This window comes from Orbicella faveolata, unplaced genomic scaffold (genome assembly GCF_042242905.1).
Source record: "Orbicella faveolata isolate gen_17 unplaced genomic scaffold, um_ofav_v1 contig_1, whole genome shotgun sequence".
NCBI lineage: Eukaryota > Metazoa > Cnidaria > Anthozoa > Scleractinia > Merulinidae > Orbicella > Orbicella faveolata.
The window spans coordinates 23314679-23334811 of NW_028301536.1; the positions used below are offsets into that span (position 1 = coordinate 23314679).

Sequence of the window (20133 nt, forward strand, 5' to 3'; positions counted from 1 at the left end):
TCGCCTCTATTGCAACGTTTTCATCCCTGACCCGGAAATTTAAATTCTCCCAAGGGTCGTGGGGATGGGGTGGAGGATTTTCGAGAATGGTGTAGAGGTTGGGAGAAAAGAAAGCCTCCCATCCCCTTATTTCCTATTCAGAAATGCCTCTGTAGATAATTATGACATGCAAATTATGACGTCATTGCTTGGATATGGGGCATGTATCAGAAAGTCACAACGTGTGATTTTAAATAAACTGAAATTGAAGTTTACATCCTGCACAACGAAATACAGTCCCGAAACACTTGAAATACAAAAATTTCACTTTCTTTTCACGGTTTCATGATTCAAATTGGCCGGGCTTTCATAGGTAAATGCCTGGCCTATTTCGTTAAGTGGTACGCTTCAATTCGTGGCAAATGCAAAATTAAATCTTCCTCTTTTGTTCGCTCATCCAAAGCCGTAAACGTGATACCATCAAGTGCTTTGCATAAAACTTTGAGTATTACTTGGTAGACGTAGTCTAGAATTATTTTGGGAGGAAGAACATTGTCAAACACACCAACGGCCCATTTCCTACATTTGATCAAAGGGGGTCCGGAGTCAACGGCTGCGGACAGCAATAAGCCAATCACAGAGCCAGAAATGCAACACCCTTTTTGAAGCATTTATTAAACGAAGCGGGCCGTTACTCGTGCTCTACCTAAACTAGTTTAGCTCAAATTTCAACTAAATCGTGGGTACGACTTAGCAGCGGTTCATCTTGGCGAAGCAACAATTTAGGACATACTTCTAATGTTTCCATCTGTGAAAAGCCTAGCTACAACATATCGACTGTTCTTTTTCACTGACAAGCATATAAAATTCAAACTATTTCTACTGATATCTTGACTGTTGACTGCACGTGGCTATCCCTGGAAGCTTGATGAACATGGGATTAGACGAATCTGGTGGAAATCTTGCACTCGCTGGTCCGTATCATCATCATGGTCATCAAACAACACACGGTATACAGCTTTCTGGTAACAGCTAGAACTGCAGAAATTCCTTTTGTACACCACATCACCCGGGTAGTATCTGGTTTTTCCTGGCAGGAAACCAATTACACGCTGACCAGGCTGGACGTCTCTGTAGCAGGGAAGTTTGTCGAGTATTACCGCTGCTGCGTCCTTCTTCTGTAGAGTGATGGTGTCGCCATCGTCATAGTTGATGAACACAGTTGTGGAAGAGGCCCTTGTGACAAATCCTCGATAATAAAGACCATCTGTCCGGCGGGCAAATACTCTGGCGCCCACTGCGGGAATGAACAAAACGAGAATATTAACCGACTATGGTACATGCAAAATCAACTAGTTAATGCCTTACAAAACACTTTGATGTTTTATTTGGCATTTATCCTTCAAAAAACGAGATTTTACGTGGAGTACCATTGAAAAAATGGGAAAATGTACGTGATGCCTTTTTTTTGAAAGCCTAAGTAACATTTGTTGTAAGGGGTGGACCATGACTTTTGAGTTGGGTGTGATTTTATACATAAGTGAGCTTTCAGTGCAATCGCCATTCCAGTCGAATAGAAATCTAGCCAGAATCAAAAAACTTTATTTGAACCTCGTGGTTGGCAAACCTTCATTTTCAAAAAAATACCCTCAAGGATACTGCACCAAAAAAATCATGCACATGACCACTACCGAAAAACAACACACCCACGTTCAGGGAGCCAAAAAAACGCTTGTTACACGGATAAAAATATCATGCATACACACGCACTAAGACAAAAAATTGCTAGTGCATGAAAGGGTTAAAAAAAAATGGCTATACCAAATCACCACCCCTCTCTCTCAGAGGTGAAATAGTCCACCACTGAATACAATATGGAAATTGGCGTCAAACAATGGAAATCCCCGAGGGGGCTTTCATATATAAAGGACGGGGACGCTCACGGAAATTTTGAAAAGAACCCCTAAGAGGTACCGGGATCCTGTTTTGTGGGCCATGGCTTGAACTAAGAGGTACCAAATCTAAAATAGCAATATCCTAAATGGTAAGGCAAAAGCGCCCGCTGTTGACCTCAGTTTTGAGGCACACTAACGACACGAGGTACCAAAACAGTTTTTTTAGATCCTTAAAGGTACGTCGAGCACCCCCGTCCTTTTTTTATGGAAGTCCCCCCCCCCCCCCCCTAGAGAGAATTCCCAAATCAAGCTACAGCATTTATAATAAAACGCAAGTAGATAAGACTGCTGTTGATAAAATTTAGCTCTCGGGGAGAAACGAGTCTCTTACTAACCGTCATGAGCCGAGAAATGATCCGGGAATATTCTTAACTGGCTGGTGGTGTAAAAATCCTCGTAGTTGTCATCAAAAGTGACTTTCCAGCGGTTGTTAGAATCCTTGTCAGATACATAACCAAAGTAGTATTGGCGGCCTCCTGTCCAAGTCGTCACGACATGGTCACCGATGTCCACTTGATTGGGCACTGTATCAGCAATTACAGCTGAAATGTCGGTGTCACTGTGGGTGATCGTGTTACCGTCGTCAAACAAAATGCGTATCAACCCATTTGCAGTTGATGACACTTTGCCAGCATAATAAAGATTATTCGTCCAACGGGCTATGATTCGATCATTAACTGTAAGAACAATAATAAAAAGAAAAACTCAGACGTAAAACAGATGGACTGCTTCAACCTCGTTTCCATGGCCTTTTATGGGAACGAGGTTAGGACTGTCTCCTTTGCCTGAAGGATCCCGTACAGGGAAGAGAAGAGACAGAGCGTTATGGTCAGTACTGAGCGCTCACTTATATCTCTAGATGTTTGAACTTCGTGTTTCGGAAGGAAAGGAAATTTTTCCATCCAATCTGCCATGACTATACTTTTCTTTATACAGGGTCTTCTATCTGCTAACCTGTGTTTATCGCCGCCGGAATGTTTTTCCCACATCACTCATTGATACAAATGACTCGCGATGTTATGTTCTTGGTTATGAACATATTCAACAAAACAGGATGCAAAGGGCAGCTCGGTTAATTTGTAATAATAAACTGAGAGCAGTTTTTAAAGGAATGACTCCTTTGTTGTCACAACAATGCAGTAGCAACGGTAGTCGTGCAGAATACTGTTGTAAGTTCAGATGTACTGGGGATACTAGCGCATAAGTCTCCGGTACAAGCATAAGTAACATTTAGCAGACGCAATAAAATCTTTGTAGTTACCTCGAAAATTAGGATACAAGATCGGTCGCCACTGATGAAGTCCTGTGCTTTGTCCGGCTAGGATAACAACGACGCAAATAACGGCTGCGAAGGATGCACCAAATCGTGACATTTTCAAGCTTCGATTACTACGTTGCGGCCCTAAAACTCAGGTGGATTTGAAATTATTGTGATGGCTAGGCTACTTAAAGAGAGCTTAACTTCCGTGTGACTGTTGTATTTCTGGTACATTCGATCATGTCACCCTTTAACTTGTTTCAGCTCAGGAGGAAGAACACTGATACACCGCTCCATGCGCGTTTGAAATGTTGTCAGCTTCTTTATTCCTGTCAAAAAAACAATTAGCTTATATCAAGGATCACGAGTACCTGCGATTCTTAAAGAACTCCATCGTTAATCTCTTCTTAGTTTTGAATTTCTTTTGCTTTATCTCCACTTTGACTCTCTTCCATCAAAATAATATTTGTGCCCGCACGTGAGGTTTTATGCCAAGAAATTTGCTGTTGAATTCTTTTCCTTAACTAATTGAAAAAAAAACGCCAGTATTTGTCAGAAAAAAATCAGACAATTTGTTGGTAACCTTGAACTTGTATTAGCTGAGAAGGAGGAGCATTGTTACACGGCACGTGTGAACTGTCGTTACCTTCTTCATTCCTGAGAATATATCTCAGTTAGAACGCGCGCTGCGATTGGTCAATTTAGCGGACCGCAATCTACTGTGCGGCCCGATAAAAAGCTGTTTTTGTTGCCATAATGTTTCGTGATTTATCGCCAAGTCTTCTAAACTTTTTCAGCAAATAAAAGTTTAAAACTCTCTTTTACTTCTGAAATTGTGTATTAAAACTTACTAACGACTTAAGAGTCACTTAACATCGATTTCAAATTGACTCGTTTTGCTTTCGAGGTGCGTCAGAAATTCGTAGCCGTTCCGCGTGAATAGAAATCGTTCCCGACCCGTCAGACACACGGTGGAGACATAATAAATATCTTACTAACCTCGTTTTCTTGGTCCGTACTGTGAGTTACGGATCCTCGTTTTTCCCCTACGATTTATGGCCCAGCGCGATGCGCGCGGGTCCTAAATCGATGGGGAAAAAGCTCGGTCCGCAACTTACAGTACGGCCCTCGAACTCGGTTAGTACGGGATATTTCTTCTCCCTTCTAATGTGTTGTTTTAACTCCACTCTCGATTGTTCTCGATTGTTCTCGATTGTTACACGAGCACTTACCGAAAAGATGGTAAAAAGAGGCTGGCATTAGAAGATGTTTTGTTCGTTATTGAGTGTGCGCTCAATGTGTACTGCAGTCATCCCCATAGTCCCGAGACCCTGAAAAACAAATTTGAGGTATGCACAACAGGGGGAATAATAATAACAAACGTGATACAGAAAACGAAACGCGTACAAAGAATAGACGCCTGGTAAAAATTGAAGAATTATTTCGAAGGAATGTGTCAACGGTATCTCCTCAGGCGAAAGAAGAAATAGCCTGTGTACATCCACCCCCTACCCCTCTTCCTGCCCCGTCGGATGTCCAAGTTAAAGGGTGGGCTACATTACAAAACTACCAAAGGTCTAGGAAAGCTTTTTCCATAGACCTTTCATCTGTTCGTTTTTTCGTTGCTATTTATTTAACTTGCTCTTTTTTTTTGTTGCTATTAATCTTACTTGCTCTATTTTCAGTTCAAAGGTAGGGTTGTCTCATGTACATCAATTGAAAATTAACTGACAAATGAGGAAAGAATGGATCAACTGGAAACACGTGCTTAATAAGCTACTCCCCTTTTTGTTTCCGAAAAAAACACACCAAGCTGTCAATGTCTCGTTTTCTCACAAGTTTTCCAAGTTTCTTCAAGTTTCATGACCTGAAAAGCTGGTAAGCGACCAGTTTCTATTGTTTCAGCTTGTGGTTGCAATTGCTTGCGATGGCTTATTCTCGCAAACCACACCAGCTTTTTTAATTCCTTAGGTGATCGCTTGGGAGACCTTCCACTTTAATAGAAAAAAAGCGAAATACGTGCATAGAAATAGAAGCATGGCAAAACTGAGAATAGAGATATCTATACTTGGGTGTTAGTAGTTTCTGTTCTATTTCTACCGTAGAGCTTGACAGGTAACTTTGAACTCCTATCAGCTGAGAACGAAGAGTATTGTTGCACGGCACGTGTGACTTGCTATTAACTTCTTCATTCCTAACAGATTCACTTAGTACTATAATAAAGTAAAAACTAATTAAAGAACCTTTTTTTCAATAGACCTTTAATCTTGTTTTTCACTTTGTACTTTACGTCTGTTCAAAGCCAGGTTGACAAATGTTCATCAAATGAAAAGTAACTGAGAATATGGGACACAAATGTATTTACGTACTGGAAACACGTTCCAATTTCCGTAATTTTTTATATCTGAGTTGTACTGAGGAAAGTTGTACGAAAATGTTGGCATCATTTGTAATTGGTGCATGTCTTTAAAAATAAGCCTTCTGGCTCTTCAAAGAGGTCTTGAGAAACAAACTGCGATGGTGTGCGGCGCATATAACTTGTGCGAACAATGAGGAAATTAAAGCAACACAAAATCTCAAGCTCTTAGGTGTTACAAAAGATATCAATTGTAACTTCATTGATCACATAAGCTCAATTTGTAAGAAGGCAGTTTAAAGGATCGGCGTTCTCATGAGACTCAATTCCTTTAAAAAACGAAGGCTAAGCTAGTCACACCGTACCTTACGTACAAGTATTGCCATTTAGTTGGACATTTTTGTTGATCTAGTGATGCGCGAGAACAAGCAAGACTTTTATAAAGAGGACCGAGAGTGGTGAGCACAGACTGAAGCATGCAAGTTATTCAAAATTAATTAAGAAGGCTGAGTTACCAACGCTGATGAAAGGCACTTGCAGGATGTTTGCATCCTACGTTGTTCTCTTGTCACAATTAAAGATTTATATCTTTTTGTTATAGAAAAAACAATGAAAGACCTGGCGAGCTACCAGAAGTAAATTAGCGCCCGGTCGCTAAATGGGGTGATTACGGTATTAGCTGTAGTAAGTAGATTTTCCGGGCCATGTGGTCCACGTATTATCAATTGTTTCGTTACATAACTTGATGTTTCTATAGCAGCGTTTCTTTAGCTTGTTTTCAAAGGGTGGTGGAACAAAATTCGGTTGACTTTTAAGCGAAGTTTTCTGAACTTTTGTGGTTTCATGAGGTGTTCTTTCAAACATATTACAATTAATTATAAACGCAATATGTGTTTCGAATTAGTTTGGGCGATTTTCTGACATTTTTAGTGAAAGGTTTCCAGGTCCAAGATGGCGGACGATTTGAAATGTACGGCCTACGATTGACGCAAAATAAACATTTTTGAACATTTCTCATGTACGAGAAACATAATATCGTATAGGATATAACTTGCGTTTCACATGAGGAGTAATCTCACAACGAGTTTTCGAGCGCTTCACTTTAACGTCTAGCGTTCAGTTAACGAATCTAGCTTGTGTTTATAACATACACACCAATAAACTTTGATTAGTGACGTGCCAGATTTACAAACGAATCATTAGACATAAAATAAAGCATCATCTTATTTGATGTGTTTTTAAGACTTTTATTAAACAACACACACAAAAAATCATTTATTTATTCAAAGTTTCAAATATTTTTATATTTTTACCACCTATTTGCCTAAAAGCTCCTACCCCTGTGGTTTATAGAATACTAATCTCCATATGGAGCCTTCATCAGTTTTGAACAGCAAGAGAAGCGTTTGCATATACAATCCACTGAAAAGTTCCAACACAGATTGTAAAGGTGCACCCCTGCTGTTCTCAGCTTATACCGGCCAAGAGAAAATGAGGTAGATCATGGTCTCTTGCACCGGCTTAGCAAATAAACTGTTCAGACCTCTGAACTATATTTTAAAAACTTGAGAAGCTTTTGCTCTAGTTAGGGACCGTTCATTTTTTATGAGAGAGGGGGGGCTGGTGGGATTTGGGAAGCACCATTTAAAAATCGCATGACCCCCCCTCAGCTTACCAATTTTTTCACATGGCCCCCCCTTATAGCGGTCATATTTTGGGATGACCCCCCCCCCCAAAAAAAAAAATTGAACAAACAATATTTAGATTTCAACTTTTTTAATATTTCTCTATTATCCCCCTACTTCAAGTTATTGTGCTCACTATGAAGAAAACATTTACCATCTCTATACGACAGAGAGCTGTTGTTTAAAAAACAAATCAAAAGAAAGAGAAGTCAATTTCGGATCTCCTAGTTATGGCTCGCCCTGAGCGTGTGGCATTTGGCCTCTCATTGGCATCTTCCTCATATGAATTGATGAATGCAAGAATGACGTCACTTGAGTCATCTTCTCCCCCAGAGTCAATGGCATCACTGCCATACTCATCATTGTCACTTTCATCCGTTTCACTGCTGTCAGCACTTGCCCTGTTGTCATTTTGTGTCAATGTCCTGGCATTTCTCAGTGTTGGTTGGCCAGCTCTGAGAGGACTCTTCTGCTGCAAGCATGAATGTCTTACAATTGCCTTTACTTTCTCACTCTTGCTGCTTTTCAAATGCTGCTTCAGTCCGTGGTGGTTTGAGTACTTGTTTAGTTCTGGAACACGTAGCTTTTTAAGCTTGGTTAGACCTTCGCACAACTCAGTCCAAGGATAATCCTCCTCCCTACTTAACTTTGCCTTTTCTTCTGCTCTCTTTTTCCTTTTAAATTCCAGCACTTCAAGATGCTGAAGATAATCCACCACAAACTTCGATTTGAGAATAAACTTATCTGCAAATAGAGCAACGCTCTCTGGGTCAGATAAAACCAGCCTGCCACTTCCATGCTCTTTCTTCTTTATATTGTTAATCCAATCGGGGAAAGAGCGCATTACTACATGAGCATCATGAAAGAGGCTCATTCCAAAATGCGCAATAATGGCGAAAGCGACGAGTCGTTTAAGAAAAGGTTTACAGCTGAACGATCCAGGCAGTTTGACATCTTACAAGCAAAAGAAGCAATTTTTCTAGGTGCGGATGGCTGTTCAGAAAGGGCGAGTGAGTTTTCCATGCAAGGGTACCAGTTGAAGCCCAGTGATGGAAGAAAACTGAACTTCTCCATCAAAGAGCACAGAGCAATGGTGGAAAAGTTGAATGTCATATTGAAAGATGTAAAGGAACACGATTCCACACTCTTTCAGTCCAATGGGCTTGCTTTAAAGCAGGGCGAAGAATTTGCCCACAGTTTTAATGTAAAACAGATCAAATGTACAGAAGCTAAGTTGACGAAGGTCACGCAGGACATGGAAGCACTAGAAAATAAGAAGAGCAATTATAACAGCATATTCAAAGGCATACTCAAACAGCACATAAACAAAAGGAGAAGGAAAAAAGAAAACCGCAGAAAGTCAAATGAAAGAAAGAGGAAGCGGGCTGAAAACAACGTCCAACGAGTTTATGGAATCTGTGTTGGAAACCCGCTAGGAAATGATCTTCCACAATGCCTTGTGTACCCTCCTAGAACGGCCGTCCTAGAAGAGAGTCTTAAAGTTGAGGATGTTGCCACGTCGATATTTAGAAGAGATGGGCCATACATCGCCCAGCTCTTGGAAGGGAATTATTTCACCAATGCTGCAAGAAGCAGAATCACCACCAACCTTGAGCGGGAAGTCAGAGATTATGTTTACACCTTCATGTACCCTGAAGAGTACACTCTGACGGAAAGCATTGCTGCTTCTTGCAGCATTGGTGAAAGAGACTCCCATAGCAGCACAAGCGGCGACGAAGAACTCGACGACAGCGGAGATGAAGATGAGTGCCGGTGAAAGTTGCATTCGAAAATAACAGTGTTAAATACTTCTTTTCAGTAGCTACAAATGCTTTTTGTCGCCAAACGTTCTTTTAAAGCAGAAGGAAAGTTTGTAATAAATTTGTATCCTGGCTTCTATGTTTATTCTATAGCAATTTTTTTGATATTCAAACATTATGCCATTTTAAAGTTTTACTAAAATATTTCACGTGACCCCCCCTTTTCCCCTTATTTTTTTGGGATGGCCCCCCCTCAAAAGCCATTTTTTTTCGCATGGCCCCCCCCCCAAATCCCACCAGCCCCCCCTACCTTATAAAAAATGAACGGTCCCTTAATTGCAGGGAGGGTTATAGTTGACGAATTGGTATTTCCCCGGAGAAACCATCTTCACAGTCAACTGGATAAGATTCCAGAATCCCGAAAAATCTTTAACTCTCAACAGATCTCTAAAGGGATTGGAGGCAACCTTCACGAGTTCGTCTATTCCGGAAATAGTATCTCCAACAGCAACCACAAAGATTTTCGCACCACTCGCTTTCAGTGCATTGGCATTCGGTATGGTCAAGTGAGCATCTACGTTTGATCTACCATCAGTGACAAGGAAGACCCATTTACTATCTGGGAATGGACGGCGACCTTTGACAAGAGAAATTAAACAAAAAGCGATTACTACACATGTAACCTGTGTTGTGAAGCAATGCAAAGCGGAACAAATAGTTTCCTTTCGCTGTTACTCGCTCACTTTTTCAGTCTGAAAAGTTATTTAAATCAGTTCCGAAAAGAGTAACGCAAATTGAAGACAGCCGACTTTGCATTGTGCTACGTACTTTAAATCCAGTTATTATTTTCTTTCTCTTAAACTATTAATGACAAATCAAGTTCATAGTGACGGAATTTCTTTTCTGACCCGAATACAAATCAGCATCTTTGAATGGTCGGTTAACGAATGGTCGCAAGCATCGGCTCTATTTAGTTGATTTCCCGTTGTGACGATCTCGTTCTGATTTGTTATTTCTTTTTGTTTTCTTTGAGTGCATTCTTCAGACGTATCTTGTTCAGACGTGTTTCTTTAGGATTTTGAAACCAGTGAAGGATTAAACCGGACCGGCAGATTCAAACGGTTGACACTAGCCTCAAACCTTAAAATTGACTTTGAAATTGCGGTGTCACGACGACGCCGAGGAACATTGATAGTAGCACCTAAAAAGGTCTAAAAAGAATTTGGATTAGGTAAAGAAGGTGCTTTGTTTAGAGAACTGTTTGGATCAAGTAGCTTACGACTTTGCGAGCAGTCGAGGCTTTTAAAAGGGCTCTGAGAACATCGAAACAAAAATGAGCATTACAGAAAATTTTAAACTTAATTTTTATCACAGTCTTATCCATGGAATACTTGTGATTTTATTTATCTATTTATCTATTTCATGTTGTAATTGTAAACTTGTATAAATATATATTTTTTTGTTTTGATAATAGCAGGTCCACATCAGCTATTCTAGCTGCCTTAAGGTTTAACCTGCGGTATCAAATAAAGTGTACGTGTAGGTGTAAACGCCATGCCAAACAGAATTGTTTCTACGGTAGAAGCTTGATAATATACTGTTTGCAAGTTTGAACTTGTATCAGCCAAGAGGCGCAACGTTACCCGACACATCTGACTTATTGTTAACTTCTTCATTCCTAAAAATATTGTACTTGAACTGAAACGCCAATCGTCACAGTGATTTCATCTTCCTTTCCAACTTGATATCTCTAAGCTCGCCTTTCCTTGACCCTCTGTCGTCAAAATAGGAAAATGTGAAAGACCTCTCGTTGCAAGAGGGCGCAACAGAGCTTTGCGCTAGGAAATACTATTTTCAATTTACTTTGTATTTTCCATCACAGACTCTGTTTCTATGATGGATATTTGTTGTTTTTTCTGTTGTTATGAAAAGTAACAGAAGAGAGAAAAATGCTTTCATTAAAGATATCTCTGTTTGGTTGGCGTTTAGAGGTCTTTGTGAACCGTTAAAACATGTCTGAAGAATGCGCTCCAAGAGAACAACCGGCAGCAAGGATATAGTCATTTTTAAAGATGGCAAAGTAATAGTTTAAAACGATTTAAGGCTGGAGAAAGAATTTCATCGTGAGGCTGAGGAAGGAAGCTCTAAGTTTAAAACTCTTTAGCCTGCGTACCGAAGCGTTCCCGTACAAGGGGAACGAAATTCGGGCCGCGCGAAGGAGTTTTTCGCATTCGGGCCGCGCGAAAAATGATGCGAAAAATTCCTTCGCGCGGCCCGAATTTCGTACAGTGATATGTGTATCCCCATGATATGTGTATCCCCGCACACATATCACTAGTGATATGTGTATCCCCCGTGGGGATACACAAAACACTGATACTCGCCTAGGCATTCAACGAACAAAATGGCGGCTCGCTGTAAAGAGTAGGAGAAACCAGAAATTAATTCGCGCCCAATGGAGCAGCTTAGGATTCCTGGAGTTTAGTTGAGTTCCAACCGACTCGATTGTGTATCTGACTAAAACTTCGAACAGCGGATAAACATATCACTAATTATTTCATGGCGCAGTGATCTGTGTATCCCCTAAACACAGCCGTTACATTGGCTTTCTACCTAATCGAAAAAAGGGCCAATTATTGCCGAAATGTGCTGGCTGCCTACTCGCGACGACGTTTATACCAAGGTTGAGGTTTGCGGAGTTTCCAACTCGAATGTCTAAATATCTAAGCTGAAATCGCGTGCAGGGGATGCACATATCACTAATTATTTCATGGCGCAGTGATATGTGTATCCCCATAAACACAACTGTTATAATATAGCGCATCAACCTTGTCAAAACTGCAGGCAATATTAGCACCCGACATTTTTACACGGCTTGGGTTTATTGGAGTTTGAAACTCGATTATTCCACTAAACACGCGTGCACGCGTGCACGGGATAATAAGGGATACACATATCACTGATTATTTCATGAACTAGTGATATGTGTATCCCTATGGACACAGCTGTTATATTGGCTTTCTACCAAAGAAGAAAAATGCCCATTACATTTGCATTGTCAAAACTGACTTGCTAGAAATATTCACACCCGGCATTTATTCATAGCTTGGGAGTTCTGGAGTTTCACTGACCTCGGTTGTGTAAGACTGCGTACAGGGGATACACATATCACTAATTATTACATGGCGCAGTGATATGTGTATCCCCTGAAGACAGCCGTTATCTAGGCTATCTACCGAAGAATAAACGTCGATTATTATGAAACTTGCTAGCAAAATTGTTAGTAATTCACCGCGCAGTTAATATCGTCCCAGAAATCCCGTGCCGTGAAACTCAAATTGAAATATATCTTGATCCATTTGGTGTTCAACTTTAAATTCATTGTATCCTGCTCGCAGAAAACCAGTTAGGATCAAGAACACAATTCCAGCAGCAGATACGTAAGCTTTTTCAACTACAAAAATTGAGATTTGGGTTTAAAGTCTGTTTGGGTTAGTCGTTCGTCCAGTAAGCGACCGGACGACGAGAGCGCTTTCAAGGAGGATATTGCTATTTAAAGTAGAGGGGAGGGGGGTGGGGGATACACATATCACTGGCCGCCATTTTGGAGGGGATACACATATCACTAGTGATATGTGTGCGGGGATACACATATCACTGTGACACCGGGAACGCTTCCTACGCAGGCTAAAAATTCTGGTAAGCAATCAGGATAGTGTTTCATTGTCTTCGCTTATGAGAGCTCATCCTCGTTGAAAAGGGTTTTAGTTAAGACCTCTCTTTGTTAAAGCAATGGTGAAAAGAAAAATAATTTTGATTGGCATTGAGTCTGTGCTCATTGTACACTGCAGTAATCTCCATGATCCCAAAATCATAAAATGACATTTTAGAAGACACAAAAGATGAAAAGTCTGTTGAAAAATGGTTTCTTAATTAGTTTTTCTACTGAAACAAAAAAGTACTGTCGGCTATGGCGGATAGTAATGCTTCAATTTTACCAGGCGTCTTTTTTGTATACGCATTTCGTTTTTTGTAAATGATTACGTAGTTAGGAATTCTGTAACTCATCTATTTCCTTGTTGCTCGTTTCTTCCTTTTTGTGCATTCTTCCAATGTGTTGCGTGTTTTAGGATTTTGGGATCACGGGGATTACTTCCGGCAGTACACAATAAGCTTACACTCAATGCCGAACAACATTCCCTTATAATGCCAACCTCTTTTCACCTATGCTTTAACTCCTTTTCTTAGCAATTGGAAAAACGTAAAATATCTGTCATTGCAGAAAATAGATATATTTCCTCTCAGAAACTCACAGTGCGAGTCGATTACGTACAATGATCGAGATATCTATTCTTGATCAGGGGGTCAAAGTGGAGCTAAAATAACGCATTAGAAGCCGAGGAAGAAGAGATACTTTTTAAGAGTGTGACGGCATCAGAGTGACACGTGCTGTGTAACAATACTCTTCCTTCTCAGCTTATACTAGGTCAAAGTTGTGAAGAAAAAAAACATTCAAGCGTTGCACCGGTGGAAATAGAACAAGCACACCACCTACGTGTGAAGGTTAGAACGAAGTTATGTATAGATATCTCTCTGCTCAGGTTTTTCAGGCTCCTATTTCTGCGCACCTATTTCGTTTCCTCGGTTACAGTCGAGGCCTTCGCCTTGAAACGACCACGTCGAAAATTCCAAAAAGTGGCCGTATAAACTAGAGCCGGTAGTTAAGGAGAATGAGCTCTCAAAATTAAGCGAACACAAGCTGAAACAATAGAAGCTGGTCGCTTACCAGAAACACTTCCTGCAGCCATACATCCTTTAAAATTTATTTGCGATCTTTTAAAATGAAGTTATATTATTTGGATATCGTTGTTTCCTTGAGCGCATTTTTCAGACATGTTGTTTTAGATTACTCAGATTTCTCAGGCTACCGTTCACAAGACCTCAAACTCCACACTCCATGTTTTAAATGAAAGCCTCTTTTCACCTCTTCTCTAACTTCTTTTCGCAACAATAGGAAAAACAAGAAAATACCCGTCATGGCAAGCAACAGATGTGTGCTGGAAAATTTAAGAGAAATCGAAAAGAATATTTCCTAGCGCAAGCTTCTTCCTTTTACGTGCTCGTCTAATGAAACCTCTTTCATGTTTTCCCACATTTATGAAAGCGGGTTGAAGGGAAGACGAGCTCAAACGTAACAGGTTAGAAGGGAAGATGAGATGCACGGTTAAAACTTTATAGGAATGAAGAAGTTAACAACAGGTCACACGTGCGTGTAACAATGATCTTCCTTCTCAGTTGATACGAGTTTAAAGTTACCTTGAAACGCTTTACGGTAGAAGTAGAACAACCGCACCACTAAGTATGAAGCTTGGAACGAAGTTATCGATAGATATCTCTGTGCTCAGGATTTCCAGGCTTCTGCGGACCCATTTCGTTTTCTCTATACTAAATTCCAAACAGAGATCTTAACTAAAGCCGGTGGTTTACGAGACTGAACTCTCATATAAGCGAACACCATGAAACAATCTTTTGGAAGCTGGTAGCTCAGCAGAGGGTTAAGGCTTAAGCTTTCTTCATCAGTCTCAGGGTGGAACCCTTTCACCAGCCATAAATGATTTTAACTTTTAATCTGCGACCTTATTACATGAATTTTCGCGACACGTTAATTTTGCGAATTTCGCGATTAAAAAAAAATCGCAAAATTAAAGCCGTATGCGAACATAACATGACGCGAAAATTAAGTGACTCACATTATGTTACTGTTGACATGGATAGTCCCGCCGTTGCGTTTTTGTTAATTTTGACGTTATTGTACCGGCCTTTGATAAAGACAGTTTACTAAGTTCAAGGACATGTCAAAGTAACATTGCGAAGGAAATAAATTGTGTGTTACTCAAAAACGCGAAGTTGAAGTGATTCAAGATACAAGATTTTCGCAAAATCGCGGAATTTAAGTGTCGCGAAATATGCGCACCTGAAAATCGCGAAATAAATGTGTCGAGAAAATTTCATGTAATAAGGTATTTGGCAATGTTATACCGCGATAAATTTAATCAAGCTTAGCAGATTACAATTTTATTCAAGTGTTGAAAATACGAATTACAATCGTTGAGTGCTCGCTTACGAGAGTGAGGACAGTCTCGGCTCCGCATTTAGTTGACTTTTCGTTATGACTGCAGATCTCGTTATTTCCCTGTTGCTCATTGCTTGCTTTGAATGTATTCTTCATACATGTTTTTTTAGGACTTTGAAAGCAGTGAAGGATTGCTCAGAATGCTACAAGCGCCGTTTTTAAGCCTTTTTGGATTTGTAACTAAAGTATTAGGAAACAATAGAATTTGTGTCGGACAATACAAAGGTATTCGTGTTCAAGTTTGCGCTTTTCCAGTTTGTGCTCGAAAATTTAAAAGAAATCCAAAAGAGTATTTCTCAGTGCAAACCTCTGTTTACGTGTACGTGCAATTAGAAATCTTTCGTGTATGTTTTCCTATTGTGGTGAGCGGGGGTCAAAATGAGGGTGAGCTCCAACATAACATGCTGGCAAGGAAGATGGAATCATCGAGACAATTAGCGTTTGAGGTCGTCGTGACTTACTAAATTAAATTAAGTTATCCACCGAGACCAACAACAATATCATAATACTCTTCCATCTCGACTGAAAGTAGCACTAAGCTGAGACAAACAACAACGCTCTTCCATCTCGACTGAAAGTAGCACAAAGTTGCCAAGCTGTACCAGAAGTAGAACTTTCACACGGAAGTTAATTTCCCAGGCTATAAAATGAGCGCAATTTCTAATGATTTCAAACCCAGAAAGTTTTCAATCGTGAACAGTGATCAAGGCCGATCAAGACTTGAAAATGTTTGGATTTGTTATCCCCTTTGTCTCCGTGATGTGCCTGCTTGTGCTCCTAACAGGACCAAGTTCTGCTTCGCATGGCTGGGAACCACCAGTACCAGTTATCCCAACTTATCCTAGCGATCCACAGGATCCTTATTATCAGGGTAAGATTTTTGACAAAGATTAGTCATTTGATTGTTCTTAGCTGGCTGTAGCAAAAGTTACCTCATTTAGTTTTCTTTAAGAACTTATGCCACTCGTCAGCAACACATCGCTTAATGTCATTAATTAAATCGTATATATATCTTGATTCAAACATAAAACCTTTGATTTAACTAAGTTTTATAGAATTTGTTAAGGCCGCAAGGAGAATCAAATGATTTATTGCTTAGAAACTTAAATTCAACATACAAATTGTTTATTCCATGCTATATCCGGCTACCAGGTAATGTACATACAAAAGAGTTCAAAAGAGTTCACACACAAAAGAGGTTAGTTATATGTTCAGCGCAAAGGTTTACTTCTGCTGTTAGCGAAGGGCTCTTTCCACCTTCCAATTTGTTTTACGCCTGCATTCATATCGCTCAGCGGATTACTTCCCACCCGAGAAAACCCCTTGGAGCATCTGCGGAGGAGAGAGCGCGAAAGATGACGATCACCTTTAGTTTAGTTTGTTGTAATTTACTATCATTTTTACCGTATTATAAATATATTTACACAATATCAATCCTTCAGGCAAGGAAGCCCAGGGAAACAAAGAAGGCTTGTGTGAGGGACTCGAGGACTACTTAGACTTAACAATAATAAAAATGCTTTCCTCTGCAGAACAATGAACACAAAATGATCATAATTTAGGATAAAACTGATTTCCTGGTCATTTTCATGTCAGAAAATAATTCTTCCTTCTTTTAATTGCAGCTTTTCAAACTGTTCCCTCCCTCAATGTGACCGCAAATAAGCTCATGACCAACTTTCTGGGCTATGATCTGCAGACAGCTGGTATTACCAAACGACAAACGTTCATTGTTGATACCGTAATAGTTTTGGATGGGTCTGGGTCGGTTCCTCCTTGCGACTTCTCGAAAGCAAAAGAAGCGCTTAAACACTTAATGGATACACTGAACAAGCCCGGGTACGACTCAAAGTACGCGGCGGTTACCTTTGAAACCACAGCAACCGTCAACTTCAAGTTTTTACCATACTCATCAGCAGCGAGCGAAATAACGAAGATATCGTAACCAGGAGGCTCCACTAACACCCAAGCCGGACTGGCAGAAGCAAAGAAACTGTTTGATGACCTTAACTCAGGTACTCTACCGAAAATGTTTCTTATTTTACTTCCGCATTAAGTTTACTTTGGTTTGTGCAAGCTGGAGAGAATTCTCTGAAGATGCATTGATCTAGTTATTCGGGTAAGAAGATAAATTCCGTAATTAAGTATGAATTTGTCATTAATAGTTTAAGAGAGAAAAAAAATTGGATTAACAAGATTGTTTAACAGTACGTATTGCAAAGCAAATTCGGCTGTCTTCTATTTGCGTTACTTTTTCCGGAACTGATTCTTATTTAAATAAAAAGAAAATATTTGTTCTGTTTTGCATACTTTTCATAACACTGGTCACATGTGTAGTAAATGCTTTTTACTTTATTTTGCTTGTTAAAGGTCGCCGTCCCTTACCAAATAGAAAAATAGTCTTCCTTGTCACTGATGGCAGATCAAACGTCCGTCCAGACTTGACCATACCGAATGCCAAAGCACTGAAAGCGAGTGGTGTGAAAATCTTTGTGGTTGCTGTTGGAAATGCTATTTCCGGAATAGACGAGATGGTGAAGGTTGCCTCCAATCCCTTAACAGATCTGTTGAGATTAGATAATTATCAGCAATTATGGCGTCTTATCCAGTTGGCTGTGAAAATGGTTTCTCCGGGTAAAAACAACCTTGTCGACTACGAACCTTCTTGCAGCTAGAGCAAAAGTACCTCGAGTTTATAACAGTTCAGAGATCTGAACATTTTTGTTTTATTTGCTGGGCTTAGAAGGTGAGAACAATAGGAGCTGCACCTTAAGTTTATAGTCTGTGTAGAAACTTATCAGTGGATTGTAGCTGCATGCAAACACTTTTAGGTTGAGCACGGTAGTCTATCGTTTTGCTTAATACTGATCAAGGCTCCATATGGATATTAGTTCCGTATGGTATTTTGTAAACCACAGGGGTAGGAACTTTTAGGCAAATGGATTTTAAAATAACATTTGAAAGTTTCAATACATCGATCGATTAATCTTCTTTTTGTTTGTTTAATAAAATAGCATTACAATCACGTCAAATATGATGATATTTTTGAGTCCACTGTTTGGTTGATAAATCTGGTAATAATCAACGTTATTTAATGTCAGAATGGCTGTGAGCCGCTGAACTCGGATAATGATTTATGAAAGGCTGAGAATGGAGTTTTTGCACCGCTATTCCAGCTCCAAGGGTATTTCACAATTTGAGGTTTATGAATTAAAAAGAGTAGGAAATCTGACATCTACGTATTTAAAAGTGCCTTTAATTGTAATACTTTGAACAGACGCACCTTAAATAACTCTACTGGTAATGCTTGCCTCGTGTTCTCAAATGCCCGTCGTGGTTTATCACAGTGTAATACACGGCTTAGGCTTCATTTGTTAATATATTGTCTCCTTCTCCTGCTTTGCCTTTTGAAGCCTCTGTAAAAATAGTCTGCTTCGTATCGGCCTGTAACGGTCACCTCCTCGACTAGACACTTGCTTTGTGCCGATCGTACAGGTTAGCTGAGTAGCCATCGCCTTCCTTGTTCCTATCCCCGTCTCTTGGATCTTCTCGAATGAGGTCTTCTCCGAGGCCTTTCGCCCTTATTAGTTGACTTCTCTTGTCGCTTCGTCTTGTCTTTGTTTCATTGTCCTTGCTGTTGCCAATTTAAAATGCCTTATACCCTACTTCCAGCTGCACGTTGTCTCGAGCATCAGCATGAGCTGCATGAGGAACATGTTCATACGGTCTCTTTTCACCCAGTTGGCATGAATGAGTTTCCAGTTGACCATTTTTCGAAGTACTTAGTCTTAAATATATAATCTTTAATTCATCATCTTTAATTGGTATACTTCTAAACAGTAAATTCTATACTACCAGTTTAAAAATAAATAACTCAAAAAGTAAGATGTTATAAGTAACGGTACAAATGGTCGAAATATATGGTTTCTTCTTTTGTGCCACCATTCGACCGACCTGGGAAAATATTTTCGATCGTTGTCCTCTTCAAGGAAATTCTCTTTTTGTCCTTGGCCTTGTTGTATGAAACCGGGCCTTCAGCATCTAAAAGACGATTGCACAGTTCTTCAAGACGTCTTTAGCTTCTGTCTTCTTTTCTTAACTTTCGAGACCGCCGGTTCCGACCATCTGTCAGGTGAAATGAAATTCGCAAGTCTTGACTCCAAAAATTGACTGTCGCAAACCCTCCAGATTTGACCCCGCCATTTCGGTAACCCACCCACGAGGATTAAAGAAATACTTCTCATTTTCATTTTCTTTCCTTAGAACTTCGTTAAAGTTGTTCGAAAAAGGCTCGATGGGCAGAGCAAGAGTCTTCATTTTCACATTCCATTGTGGCGAAAGGTATACGTCTTCCGAGTAGAGGATGATAGCCTAGCAGCCAGTGAAACCAAACCTTTGCACATTTTTACCTTCTCGTCGACAAAACCAAATTCTTGACTCAAGACATGGTCTTCAGTTCTGTCCATGCTAGGTGCGAATTTTACTTTAAACTTACTCGTCTTAAAAACAAATGACGGCTTATCAGGATTACCACGCCGGTCATTTAATTTATAACATAACATGGGTCACGAGGGTCGGCCAGAGCAATAGGTGTTTCAAAAATATTATTGAAGATAGGTCTACAATTATCATCCTTTATCGGTCTATTAAAACGTTTATTTCAGGTTATCTGCTTATGATTATTTTTTGCGTGACCCGTGCCGCTTACCCGCGACCCGCGCGGCTCTACCCGGCGACCCGCACTGTATATCCGCGACTCACGCTGTTTACCCGCGACCCGTGCAGATTAGACACTCCGTCACCAAATGGGCATAACTTGTAACTATTTCAAACAGGCCAAAATCGGGAAATTGGCCTGACAGGGTACCTCCTCCCCTAGAAAGATGGAAACAAGAGAAATAAATAACGCGAGTCGGTCTGATGTGATCCCGCGCAAGTTCCCGCGTAAAACCGTCTTTCCCGCGAAAAGTTTTCGTGACGTCACTTGTTTTCCCGTGACGCGAAAGA

General features: G+C 40.2%; 1 protein-coding gene and 1 pseudogene across 2 annotated transcripts; one reads left to right on the plus strand and one right to left on the minus strand.

The window, feature by feature from the left end:
* Positions 1-628: 628 nt before the first annotated feature.
* Positions 629-3455, minus strand: LOC110054579 (uncharacterized). Its single transcript, XM_089296516.1, has 3 exons — positions 3196-3455; positions 2270-2611; positions 629-1276 (listed from the first exon to the last, which is right to left on the minus strand). Exons 1-3 carry the CDS (start codon positions 3305-3307, stop codon positions 891-893), a joined length of 840 nt encoding a protein of 279 aa, XP_089152642.1. The 5' UTR covers positions 3308-3455; the 3' UTR covers positions 629-890.
* An 8182-nt stretch (positions 3456-11637) lies between these two features.
* On the plus strand, positions 11638-18358 carry LOC110054610 (matrilin-3-like; annotated as a pseudogene). Its single transcript, XR_016206323.1, has 5 exons — positions 11638-11682; positions 13511-13556; positions 15911-15997; positions 16752-17141; positions 17497-18358. The product of XR_016206323.1 is annotated as a matrilin-3-like (transcript).
* Positions 18359-20133: the final 1775 nt, after the last annotated feature.

Bases quoted from the DNA above. Each gene is read 5' to 3' on its own strand.
- LOC110054579 (XM_089296516.1), bottom strand. From the start codon at position 3,307: ATGTCACGATTTGGTGCATCCTTCGCAGCCGTTATTTGCGTCGTTGTT. The intron at 2,612-3,195 runs GTAACTACAAAG...TTGTTCTTACAG, and splicing joins CTTGTATCCTAATTTTCGAG to TTAATGATCGAATCATAGCC. The intron at 1,277-2,269 runs GTTAGTAAGAGA...TCATTCCCGCAG, and splicing joins TCATTTCTCGGCTCATGACG to TGGGCGCCAGAGTATTTGCC.